Source organism: Canis lupus, chromosome 5 (genome assembly GCF_011100685.1).
Source record: "Canis lupus familiaris isolate Mischka breed German Shepherd chromosome 5, alternate assembly UU_Cfam_GSD_1.0, whole genome shotgun sequence".
Classification (NCBI taxonomy): Eukaryota; Metazoa; Chordata; class Mammalia; order Carnivora; family Canidae; genus Canis; species Canis lupus.
Window position 1 is genome coordinate 8,199,546 of NC_049226.1, and position 13,176 is coordinate 8,212,721.

Consider the following 13,176-nt stretch of genomic DNA (forward strand, 5'->3'; position numbering starts at 1 on the left):
TATTAAATTAGGTAGTGGACAGGAACTTGCTCTGAGAGTACAGCGTGCTGTGTAAGCGTGTGTTACGTTATGCAAGTGGCATCCCTTCTCTAGCCTATAGGAGTATTCAGCCCCCCCCCCCCTTCCCCAACCCTCCCCTAGCTTATCCCAGGCCTGGTCACTGGGTGCCCAGAAGCTGTTATTCTGACTCCTCCCCTTAGGCCACAATGTGCTTACTCATAATCTTTCCCCTTCGGTTTCTTAATGACACAACCAGATGCTTAGCTAGCTGCCTAGAAGCCGTATCATCAGTGGAGCAGGAGGGACGCAGTTCTGGTGCCTTTTGATCCCAGGTGGGGGCTCTGGAAACTTCTGAGCACCACCCAGCATCTTGCACCCTCACAAGACACTGCAAGTCGCTAAGCAAGAAGAGGCAATGCGACAGAGCAAGCTGGGATTTGGCTCCTTGGGACTGTCCTTCCTGCGCCAAGGACAGGGCAAGACGAACTGACAAGCAGTGGTCTGCATTTATGGCCCCTTTTGAGCCATGCTGTTTCCATTCCTTAGTCCTCTGCCTCCTTCTACCTCTCTGGCTCCGTCTCCACTGTGGAGGAAGTGGGGCAACCAGAGGGGCCTCAGGAGCAGAGGGGAGAGGCAGCGGAGCGAGGGGCACGGCAGGGGCAGGTGCATGTCGGGCTGGGGAAGCCCTGGCCCCCGGAGGCTCCTCCTTGGCAGGCAGTGGGTGTGGGTAGGAGGCACGGAGCCGCTCGACAAATGTGCCTCACAGGCTTCTGGCTCCTGTCCCTCACATGTGCCACGTTAGCATCCTGCCCACCAGGAGGAGGGAACAGCAAGATGCCGTGTGAGGAGGAAATAAACCCAATCCAGCATCTCAGACGCTTTTAAAAATAGCAACTCTGGGAGGGTATTTCAGCTCCTATTTTTATCAGATTTATATGGCCGGACCACAGAGCTGAGCTGTTCCCAGGGTTCTCAATAGCAGAGGACATCACTGTTGTAGTCTTAGAAACCTGCCGGTAGGCCAAGGCATTCCAGGAACCTTTACGCTGGAAGAGATCCCAAGAAGTCATTGTGCGTAGCCCTTGCCTCTGCGTAGGGCCACAATCAATTAACCACAGATAGTTTATGGTTTGCTTTTTGCCCAAAAGTCACTGGGTTGTTGTGCCTCCACCGCATAATCTAGGATTTCAGGGCCCTTCTAAGGAGGAAGTTCTTTTTAATATCTAGCCCAAATATCTCTGGTTACATCCTCTGTGGTCCTTCTCACAGTAGAAAAATAGCTACCATTTACCCAGTCTCTACTCTGTCCACAAAATGTTCTTTAATCCCCACAAACCCCTCATGGTGGACACTCTTTTCATACCTAATTTGGTAGCCAGTTATGCAACGTGCCCACACTCCTCCCTGGGGGATGGTGCAGAGTCTATGGCAGAGCCATCTGACCACACTGCCTCTCGGATGCTTGCCCTTAGCTTTGACCTTCATTTCTTCATCGTGGTCCTAAAGGACAAACTGGTCAGTTTTCTTCTTCTTTTTTTTTGTTTGTTTTAAGATTTTATTTATTTTTTTGACAGCACACACGGGGGAGCAGCAGGCAGAGAGGGAGCAGCAGTCTCTCTGACAAGCAGAGAGCCAGACATGGGGGCTCCATCCCAGGACCCCAGGATCAGGACCTGAGCCAAAAGGCAGACACTCAACTGACCGAGCCAGCCAGGCGCCCCCTGACCAGGGCACGTGTGCTCACGCTAGAAGCTTGGCTCGAGGTCCCAGCGTGCCGGGCCATGGTCTCCCTAACTGCCGGGCCTCTGCCTGTGTAGGCCGTTCAGCTATCAAGTTTAGCCTAGAAATCTGGCTTCGCTTTGCCTAAGGTCTCACAGCCCCCTCTGCTTTTCTGAAAGCATTCACCGCTCTTGTAATGACTGCGTAATTAATGCCTGTGGTCCTCACTAAATCATAAGCTCCAGATTCTCCCTTATTAAAAAAAGTAGGGTAGATGTGCAAACCCTGTGTACTGAATTCAGAAACACTTTAAACCGATTCAGTTGGGACCCCTGGGTGGCTCAGTGGTTGAGCCTCTGCCTTCTGCTCAGGATGTGATCCTGGGGTCCCGGGATCCAGTCCCGCATTGGGATCCCCACAGGGAGCCTGCTTCTCCTTCTGCCTGTGTCTCTGCCTCTCTGTCTGTCTCTCATGAGTAAATAAATAAGAATAAAGAAAAAAAAAAACCTGATTCAGTCCCTGCTTATTCTTTAAATGGTTAAAACATGGTAACTTCAAGTTTGAAGTTAGATTAGATTTCAGAAGCTAATACTGTCTCACTAGTAATAGCACTTGAACAAACACAGGGTTGCCAACATTTATTTTGCTGAGTGAGGATATTTTAAAAACAATCACGATCCATTACTACCATCTTCTTTAAAAAGGGACATTATTTAACATGTTTGGAATGAAGATTTTTGCCCTTTCTGAGAAGGAAGAATTGGCAGGCCTACACCAGTGTATTCAGGAAGAGACAGGCTAAAATGTTTTGGAGGTGGAAGTATTACAGGAGAAACAGTTTCAAATATTACTTTGTACATAAATGTTTCTTGATTTATTTCTCAGTACCGGGATCTGTGTTCAACAGAGACACTGCAGAGCGGAGCTTACATGTCCAACTTGTTCCGGAATGTTTTCTCGGCTTCAGGAAGGAATGTTGACAAATCCACGACACTCGGCAGTTTTGCTCTATGAGGAAACTTTTGGGCAAAATGAGAGGAGCCAAGGAACAATAGCAGTCATGCCTCCAAAATGCTTCCTTCCTTCTCAGGCCACGCAGAGGAGATAGTAGGCCAAGTACTGGGGGCTGACAGCCAGTTGTGGCCGCGTCCAGGATTTTTCTGGGAAGGGTGACCTGTACCACTGCTCCAGCAGGGCAGGGACACATCACACACGCAGGGGGGCGGGGGGTGGGAACGACACAGAGGCATTCTTTGCACATGCAGGACAGATGGATCATGCTGCCAGAGGCGCTGGCCTTTGCTTGCTGGTTAAGGTGGGGTCAAGGGACACTGGATCTTGCTCAGGAAGTTTTCTCGGGGGAGACAGGATATGGGGTTCTGCAAAGTGGCATCAAGAGAAAAGTTAGGGGGCAGCCCTGGTGGCTCAGCAGTTTATTTTTTATTTTATTTTTTTTTATTTATGATAAGTCACACAGAGACAGAGAGAGAGAGAGAGAGAGAGAGAGGCAGAGACACAGGCAGAGGGAGAAGCAGGCTCCAGGCACCGGAAGCCCGACGTGGGATTCGATCCCGGGTCTCCAGGATCGCGCCCTGGGCCAAAGGCAGGCGCTAAACCGCTGCACCACCCAGGGATCCCGGCTCAGCAGTTTAGCGCTGCCTTCGGCCCAGGGTGCAATCCTGGAGACCTGGGATTGAGTCCCACACCAGGCTCCCTGCATGGAGCCTGCTTCTCCCTCTGCCTGTGTCTCTGTCTCTCTTTCTCTCTCTGTGTCTCTCTTGAGTAAATAAATAAAAATCTTAAAAAAAAAAAGAAGAGGAAAGCTAGGGCAGGGGCTCCTGGGTGGCACAGTCAGCTAAGCGTCCAACTTGGTTTGGGTTCAGGTCGTGGGATCGAGTCCCGCCACATTGGGCTCTGAGCTCAGCTCTGAGTCATCTTGGGATTCTCACTCCCTCTCCCTCTGCTCCACTTATGCCCTCGTTCTCATCTCTCTAAAATAAATACAAGTCTTTTATTTTTTTAAAGATTTTACTTATTTATTCATGAGATACACAGAGAGAAGAGGGAGAGGTAGAGGCAGGCAGAGGGAGAAGCAGGGAGCCCGATGTGGGACTCGATCCTGGGACTCCAGGACCACGCCCTGGGCCAAAGACAGGTGCTCAACTGCTGAGCCACCCAGGGATCCCCTAAAATAAATAAAAATCTTAAACAAAAAGAAAAGAAGGGATGCCTGGGTGGCTCAGCGGTTGAGCATCGGACTTCAGCTCAGGGCGTGATCCAGGGATCCCACATTGGGCTCTCTGCAGGGAGCCTGCTTCTCCTCTGCCTGTGTCTGTCATGTATAAATAAAAACTTTAAAAAAAAAGAAAAGAAAAGAAGAAAGCTCGGGCAGAGAGGGGTAGCTCTCACTCTGCATCCCCTGGACCGCGAACCAGGAGACCTGGACTGAGTGGGGTCCCTTTACTTGAGGGGAGAGCCCTGGTTGGGGGGCAGTTGCTGCCCCCTGCTGCAGGCCCACGAGGTCTGAGGTGGAGGGAGCTGCACGTGGCCCCTGGGAACAGAGACTCCGCAGAACTGACAGGAAGTGCCAGGTGTGGTCAGAAAGCTTGGGTCTTAGAGAGGCCCTTGAGTTGCAATGAGCTGCCTTCAGCTTCTCCCCACAGCTTCCCCCATCTGCTTCTCCCGCTCGGGGGGCAGGCAGGCGGCTCTCCGGGAGCCGGCCTTCTCCCAGGACAGGAGCTGGGCGGCTGTGGCCCTACAGGCCCGTTCCTCTGTCCTCCTACCAGCCTCAGAGGCTCCTCGTACCAGCCTCTCCCACATACCTATTCCCAAGGTAGCTCCCAGCTCCTGGTGTGGCCCTCTTACTCCTACGTTCGCCTGGCTGGCTGCCCCAGTAGCCCGGAGGGTAGGAGCTTTGTTTTCCCAACATTTAAAGCACCGTCTAGCTTAAGAGTCGCTCAGTAAGTCCAAGTTTACCGTAAAGCAACACTATCACGTGTTCCCTTTACGCAGCAGGACGCTTCATGGATGATCCCCGAGCCCTTTTACAAACGGCTCAGGGACTCCCAGGGTCTGGTCCAAGGTTACGGAGGAGGGATTGTTCACCAGCGGCCTCTAGGGCAGCCCTTGGCCCACAATATGCTGCTTAATAAACCTTTGACTCTGAACTGTCCCCTGGTCCCCTCTCCATCCCCGGGATTGCAGAGGAAGAGCCACCCCGGCCTTCAGCGTCTTCCCTCTCATCACTTAGCAGAACCCAACATCCTGTCCACCCCCCCCCTCCGCTCCAGGAAGCATGATCCAGCGGGGCCAAGGGACAAACCAGCAAAGCCAGCCTCCCTCCAGCCGTGGGACAGATCTGTCCTCTGTGCTGAAACAGGGGCCTCATGTGCTCAAGTGCGTGCCCTCGTGTGTGCACCTGTGTCCCTGTGCGGGTGAAGCAGGGGTAGGTGTCACCACCATAAGCCACCAGCCTCAGATGCTTGGGAGCCCCTTCCTGGCCTCCAGAGTCTGTGAACAGGGCCCCGAGTCGCTGGTCACACCTCGAATCCGAGCCCCCTGGAGCTCTGGTCCCCACGACCCTATCGGTTTGCCCTCGTTGACAGGCTGTTTTGTATTTGGTCTTTCTGGCTGCTGTGTGAGTCTGTGTTGTCTTCCTGCCCAGATAACAAACTCAAGGCCAGGGGCTTGCTGACCAAATACCAGAGGCAAAGGCAAGCTTTTGGGGGCTTGCATCATCTGATTCCTACTAAAAGCCTCCCACTTCCAGGCAGCAATCCTTCATTCTTGTCAACAAGAAGTTAAGGGGCAGCGCTGACTCACGCACGGGAGGTGCGACCGCAATTCTGGGGATGGGAAGAGGAAGCGCTGTCAAAAACTATACATTCCTTCCAGAAAGTTTTTGTCTTTGGTTTTTTGGGGGAACTCCTGGACACGTGGGCCTTGAAAACCATTAGGAAGATACGGAAAAGGGGAAGGAGGAAGGAGGACGTGAGAGCAGAGTAGGAAGGGCGGGAGGCAGAGAGAGATCCTGAGGGACCCAGGACACAGAAACCACCAGGGATGGTGCTTACTGGGATCTGTGGAAAGCCCGTGGCCGCTCCCAGGTCAGCGGGGGCCACCGCCCCAGATGCGGCTCCTTTCTCAGGATCTTCTGACCCCGTTCTGCTCACTCCACCTGCCTCCCCCAGCCAGGGCCATCAGTCCACACGGAAGGAGACCAGGACTTTATTCACATACTAGGAAGGAGCCAGTACAAAATACGTTTTTTAAAAAACTCACTTGGTGTTAAAAACCCCCGAGGTCCCTCCTCCGATGCCACACCTGGGCGTTCTTCTCCTGACAGCCCCTGGGTGGACTCAGCTCTTCTGGGCCTCCTGCAGGAGCCTGAGCAGGGGGTCATCAGCCCTGAGGGCAAAGGTGAGGGTGCGCCGCTGGTAGTGCTCCGGGTCACACTCCAGGTTCTCGATCACATCTGCTAACAGATGGGCCCGCTCCACCCCTGAGCCTGGGGCGTCGAAGCCCAGAGCTGTGAAGTGCACGTGCAGGTGGTAGTAGGAGGGCAGGTAGTGCAGGTACACACGGAGGCGGTCTCCCCTCACCTGGTAGCGCTGCAGGATGGCTTCCTGATGAGGAAGGGGAGTGGCAGGAGGGGAGGAGGGGTCACTGAGCTGCCCACAGGCCCGCAGCCCCAGGCCCCTGCTCTGGCCCTGATCCCTGATTGGCCTCTGGACACCTGATAAAAACCCTCTGGACAGCTCCTTCCCCACTGTTTGCTACAGGTCCCTGCCTTCTGTTCTGGGGCATCAACAAAAGCAGGTGAGAACGGCTAAGCAGAGTCTTTTCTCGCAAATGAAGGGAACGGTGGCTTCCGTTAAGGCTCAAACCTGGATAAAACACTGAAGCTCCTCCCACAATCACTGCTGGGAGTCTAGAAGTCCCAGTGCCTAAGGACAGGCCCCAGGTGTCCAAGACCATAGTGACTATCCTCCCCCTGGCTGGCGGGATGCAGACTGCAGTCAGTAAGCAGGTGGGAGGGAGGCTTATACCCCCTCTTGGCAAAGAAAAGAGAGGAGCTGGGGAGCAAGGGTGACAGGGATGGGGCTGAGCCGAGGCTTGGTGGGAAAGAGAAGGTGGGCAGGGCACACGGGAAGGGCCACCCCTTCAAGACCCAGGGAAGGTCTCACGGACTCCTGGGGGAAGAGAAAAAAGCATTGACTCTGACCCCGGCTCCCTCCACCCACCCCCCACCCTGCTCAGGGCTACGGCTTTTCAACCAAATTCCCCTTTAGGAGCCTCCGAGGCTTGGCTTTAACATGAGACTCCAGTGAATCCCTGAGGTGGTCAGAGGCTAAGAGAAAAAGACGAGGGCCCCACTGGGCTCAAGATACACCTCACAATTACATCCTGCACTTGGAACTCTGCCTGGGGGATGTGAGGCCAGGGCCAGGGCACCGAAAGGCCTTCCGGGGATAAGTGCTGCTGGCCTGTCTGGGCGAGGCTGCCCCAGCTGCCAGGGCAGGTGAAGTGGAGGCCCAGCATCTCCCTGAGAGAAAGACGCCACTCCGCCATCCAGAAGCTGTTTCAGGAGAGAAATGAATGACTCCAAAAAGAGACAGGTGGCCGGAGAGGCAGCGATGTGGGCAGACAGGAGGGAGAAGGCCGGGGAGGGCGCAGTGGTGCGGCAGCTGGGGTCCAGAGGTCAGCAAAGAGCAGGTCCAGGAAAGCCCTTCCCCCAGGCCCACTGCAGAGCCACAAGCTTTGCTCCTGGCTGGGCACCCTGGTGACTGCTGGGCCCAGCAGCAACGCTGAATGTCTGAGCAGAGAAGAGGCTGAGAACCGCCCCCCAGAATGGGATTTGGCAGCGTCTCATCCACATCCCGAGCCTAGGGAGGTGAGATGATGAGTCCTGCCCAGAGTCACTCAGGTGGTGAGGGTCAGACAGTCAGAACCAAGACCACAACCCAAGATTCCAGACTCTCTTTCCCCACCTCCTTCGTGTGATTCAACAAATATTCCCATACAAGGTGCCCCAGAAGGCCAAGGGGCTACAGAACTCAGGCCCTGGCCTCGGGGCAGATGAGGAGGTACGTGTGTACACACATCGGAGCCGGGGACCCAAGACCCAAATGCCCGAGAAACACGTCTGGTGTGATGTGGCTGACATGAGCAGACACGGGACCCTGGGAGGGGAGGGGGCCCCTAAAGAAACCTACAGGAGGAAGGCAGGGAGGCAAAGCAGGAACCCAGGCAGAGGAAAGGTGGCTGAAAGTTAGAGCTGGAGGGAAGGGCAGGACCAGGAGACAAAGGCCTTGTGAGTCCATCTAAGGACCTCCACAGGGTCCTGGGACGGGCATCCAGAGAGAAGCCCTTTCACAGAGGACTTCTGTGAAGGGTGAAGAAAGTGGCCAGAGAACACACTGGAATGGGACTAGAATTCCTGGGCTTGGGGCACCTGCATGGCTCTGTGGTTGAGCATCTGCCTTTGGCTGAGGTCATGATCCCAGGTCCCAGGATCGAGTCCCACATCGGGCTCCCTGCATGGAGCCTGCTTCTCCCTCTGCCTGTGTCTCTCCTTCTCTCTCTGTCTCATGAATAAATAAGTAAAATCTTTTAAAAAAGAAATCCTCTGGGCTTCCGTGTGGATTTGGCGAGGGCAACTCACCTGGCCCTCCCGGAGGATGTTCCTGAGCAGCGGCAGGTGCTCTGGAGTAAGGTCCCGAAGCGATCTGATGCCCCGGCGATGGCAGATGGCAATCAGGTACAGGTCATCGAGCTGTGCAGAGATCGGCAGGGGTAAACTATGCTCAGCGACGGACAGAGCCAGAGGAGGCAGCCGATCCTGGAGTCAATCCCTCATGGAAGCCAAGAAGCGCCTGCCCCCAGGCCTGCCACGGTGCCAGCCACAGGCAATCCTGGGAAGCCCGCGGCAGGCCCGACCCCCAGGCCATGGGGGCCTCCACAAGCCTGGGGAGAGTGGGACAGTCTAAGGACAGAACTTTTATTTATTCTCCCTACTAAAGAATATCATATGGGAGTATTTATATACTCACAGAGCTGATGTGGTGGTGGGAGGAGAGGGTTCAAGTAAGGGCCAAGGACAACTCTTCCCCCCCACAAGAGTCAATGGGCTAAAAGCATGTATGTAAGTAGCTACTATAAGACATAAAGTGATGTACAGAAAAAAAGAAGGAAAGACTAGCGAGGGTGATCCAGACAGGCTTCCTGGAAGAGGAGGCAGGGGATCCAAGTCTTAAAGGAGAGGCAGTATTTAGAGAAAGGGCATTCAGGGAGGAGGAACAGTGAAAGCAAAGGCTCAGAGGCAAGAAAGTATAGAGCATGTGAAGGAGAGAGCAAGTAACTTGATTTGTCGGGCGTCCAGAGCAGGGGAAGGGGTGTAGAATGACCTGAAGGGTGAAGAGGGACTGAGCAGAGCACAGTGCTAAATCTTTTTCTCTCTTCCCGTAGCACAGGACCCACAGAGCACCCTTCCTGCCGTCCTTCCTGAAAACAGCGCCTGGCTGAAAATCTGGAGGTTACAACAGTGCGAAGAACCAAAGTCAACAAGATCTTGTGCCAGAAGGCAAACGAACTCTTCCTCTGCCCAGAAAACCTTCCCACCCCTCCCTGCTCACTCAAACCCTTGGCCTGGCTGATGATCACACATCCATGAGCAAGGCCGGCCCCAGACACCAGGGCTCCATGGAGCAAGGCTTGGAGGGGACCCCGCAGCACTCGGCTGGGCAGCCTGAGCTGCTACGTTTCTCCCGGGGATAATCTGGGGACCATGAGTTGCCTAACCAAATCCCCAAGGGGCTCAGTTTGAAAACCAAGAAGGAGGTTTCCCATATGGTGCCTGTTGTCCAACTGTGCCTCTTCATGCCAACATAGTCTCTTCATCCCATAGACATGCTTCTCTGCTGGAGTTCCAACGGTCTGGGCTCTCTGCCTCAGACCTGCTACAGATGAGCCCCGTGGGAACCTCCCAGCAAACAGCTAAGCTGTGCCTAACTAAGGCTCAGTTTTGCTCAGAAGGCCCTTCTATACTCTCCCTTCTCAGGGCCTGTGCCTGGGACATTCTCTCTCTCTCTCTCTCTCTGTCTCTCTCTCTCCCGGAGCCAGAGGAGAAGCAGGAAATACAACTGCTTGAACTTGGGATGTCTTTGTGCCTGTTGGTATCTTCAGCTGTTCTTATGTGTCACTGTCACAGGCTCTCAGGTAATAGTAGCATTTGTTTTAAATGATGCCTGCTGACAAATCACAAACATGACATTAAATCACACTTCTCTGCTCCACAGGCCTCGAATGAGGCATGAAGCCTGGTGCTGGGTGAGAGACGGAAAGGAAACCCATTCTTTGATAGCAAACATCAATCCAGATTTTCTGTAGGCAGTTCTAGGACCCCCGGCTCAGAGAAATGGTCTGAGGAAAGCTAGACAAGAAGCTGGCAAGGGTCTCAGACTGGTATCCGAGAAGGTGGCCCATTGCTCACTCTGGGCAGGCTAGGTAGGCACTCCCAATCTCTTTTTAAAAGACAGGCTAGGGCAGCCCGGGTGGCAGCCCGGGTGGCTCAGCGGTTTAGTGCCGCCTTCAGCCCAGGGCCTGATCCTGGAGACCTGGGATCGAGTCCCACATCCTGCATGGAGCCTGCTTCTCCCTCTGCCTGTGTCTCTACCTCTGTGTGTGTGTGTGTCTCTCATGAATAAATAAATAAAATCTTAAAAAAAAAAATACAACACAAACAGGCCCACAGAATCAAAGTTAACAGATTCCTGGCCGGGGTGTGGGGGGGGTGGGGGGTGCGGGGGGGTAAGATGGGTAATGGCTGGAGCCCTGGCCATCTCTCCACCTCTGGAGTGACCCAAAGGAAGAGTTTCTTGGTCTGGGCACTTCAGATCAAAGAACATACCTTAGGTGAACTGAAAGGCGCATCGTGTCCATAGACACATGTACATATGTACCTACGTACACAATGTGCAAGGACTATACCTGGAAGGAGAGACGGAGGAATGTGGCATGAGGGAAGTCCTCTCACTGCGCTATTCGTACTTCCTGCACTTTTACCACGTGCCTGGGATGAGGGAGCAGAAGGCAAGCTGAGGACAGAGCACCCCCACGACTCCCCCACCCTCAGGTGGAACATGGGTGACATTCCTCAGCCTCTCCGGGCTGCCCTAAAGCCCTAAAGCTGAGGGAAGGAAAAACAAATGGTTAAGTACAGAGAGCAAGTCCTGAAAAACAGCATTCTCCCTCAGTTTATAAATGTCTTCGTGAATTACAAGAAAAAAGCATTCTTATCAATAACCTAACTTCCGGGTGGAAGTTCCCAACTGTCTTAATGTTAATGCCTTGCTAGAGGGAAAAGGAACGTTAGACAAGGGTAAGGCCTCCAGTCTTGTAGGTCCCCTTTAGCATATGAAAGTCCTTTTGAAAACCTTCCTTTTTCCTTGCCTCCAACTCCCAAGTATATAATCAGCCGCTCCTCATAACCCGGGGGCAGCAGCTCTTTCTGCCCACGGGTCCTACCCCCCTGCTTTAATAAAACCACCTTTTTTGCCATCAAAGATGTCTCAAGAATTCTTTCTTAGTGTAGGTTCGGACCTCACCTACATTCTCAAACTACATCACATGTATTAACTGGACTTTTAAATTAAAAAAAAAAAAGTTAAAAAAGCAAATAAAAGAGAACATACAGGCCATTTTTTAAAACAACTGGGGAGGGATCCCTGGGTGGCGCAGCGGTTTGGCGCCTGCCTTTGGCCCAGGGCGCGATCCTGGAGACCCGGGATCGAATCCCACATCAGGCTCCCGGTGCATGGAGCCTGCTTCTCCCTCTGCTATGTCTCTGCCTCTCTCTCTCTCTGTGACTATCATAAAAAAAAAAAAAAAAAAAAAAAAAATTAAAACAACTGGGGAAAGGATATTATAAACTCTAGGGAGGCAAGATTCTCTAGTAGACATTAGGCATTTGATAAATATATGTGGAACGGATAGATGGGTAGACAGCTGGACATATGGACAGACAGTCTCTTTAATCCTGGGCCAGCAGGTGGGAGGCAATACGGTTAGACCTTTGGGGAAAAGGGCAGCAGGAAGAGACTCCCACATGGCAAAGAAGGCTCCTTAAATAAAGCAAACACCGGAGCACTTCTTCCTTCAGTCCTCTCCTGGTATAAGGAAAAAGAAGAGAAGTCCAGGCTCGCTCTGTCTCGCCTGCTGTCTGCGCTGCCAAATTCTAAGGGAGCTGTCGATTTCAGTGTTCTGTCACAAGCCAAGGATTTGAGACAATGAAATATGGCACCACCAAGAGACACGCGCTAATTAAGCAAAGGTTAAGAACAATTGCACCTGTATGGCCATCAAAAGAAGGCTGACATTTAAGCTGCCTATTCACAAGCCCCGAGGGCCAGCCGCCCCAGCCCTGTGGCTGGGAGCCCAGTGCATTTCCTGAAGACTTTTCTGTCTTAAAGGGGACAGACAAGGCAGTTCCACTGGTAGGCCAAGCAGGATGCCTGCCAGCACAAGGTCAAAAGGACGATGCATTTTCGTTCTCAGTGCCATGGGCTCAAGTGTGTAGCAGGTCAATCTTTTTCATCCCTGCGTGGCCCTTAGACCACTGCCCCTGCAAGTCACGAGCTCTTTGTCTTTGTCTAGAAGTTGTTCCTACCTCATATACCATCTCTCATGACCCGAGGGGACAGACAGGGGGTTTGCAGAGCTGCACAAAGGCATCGCCCAGACCTGTCACCAGCACACCTATTCTGTGGTCTTGTCCCAGCTCCCTGACAACTCCAGAGCCAGGCCTGGCTTCCTCCATCCGGGCCTGTGGTGGGGATAAGCTGCAGGGCTGGGGGTGGTGGGAGTGGACACCAGGTACTCTGGCAGCCTCCCTCCACTACACCACCGTACCAGTGGCCAGTCACCTCCTTTGCTCTTCTCTGGCTCGAACGAATCATCACACAGTGCTACAACTTCTGAAAAACTCCCTTCGGATTCGCTACCATCCCTCAAGGCAACTTCAGTAACTCCCAGGAGCCTCTCTTAAGAGGCAGCTGGCACTCACTTGCCTGTGTGCCTCTGAGCTGAAATCCTGTCCCTTTACCCCAAACCATAGGCCCTCATAGGCCCTCCCCCATTCATGAAGGAGTGGTATGGTAGGTCTAGAAATCACCAAATCAAAACCAAGTCAACTGCTGATAAGCCCAGTGCAGGCCATGACTGAAAAAGCAGGAGGGAAGGTGTGTCATGGAGTGGCGACAAGCCGGGCTCTAGAACAATGCCTCTGTGTGAGGAGCTCAGGAACCAGAAGGATCCACCCCAGGGCAGCACCGCAAACTCAAGCTCGGATGACTCAAAGATCTGAATTGGGAGACAGAGTTTCCCTACTCTTCACTCCCTACCCAGCAATCCCTCACGGTGGCCCCTGGCCCGCCACAGGCTGAGTTTGTGGGTGGTGGG

General features: G+C 53.3%; 1 protein-coding gene across 2 annotated transcripts in view; it reads right to left on the reverse strand.

The window, feature by feature from the left end:
- Window positions 1-2,340: 2,340 nt before the first annotated feature.
- Window positions 2,341-13,176, reverse strand: part of DCPS (decapping enzyme, scavenger) — a 43,908-nt gene continuing 33,072 nt past the window's right edge. The window contains exons 5-6 of one of the 2 annotated variants that reach the window (XM_038535688.1): window positions 8,384-8,494; window positions 2,341-3,098 (exon numbers count right to left, since the gene is read on the reverse strand). In XM_038535688.1, the coding sequence (XP_038391616.1) occupies window positions 3,030-3,098; window positions 8,384-8,494 (180 nt within the window). In that variant the 3' untranslated portion in view covers window positions 2,341-3,029. Of the gene's footprint in view, window positions 3,099-5,929; window positions 6,345-8,383; window positions 8,495-13,176 lie in introns of those variants that run through there. The other variant, XM_038535687.1, reaches the window with a different exon arrangement.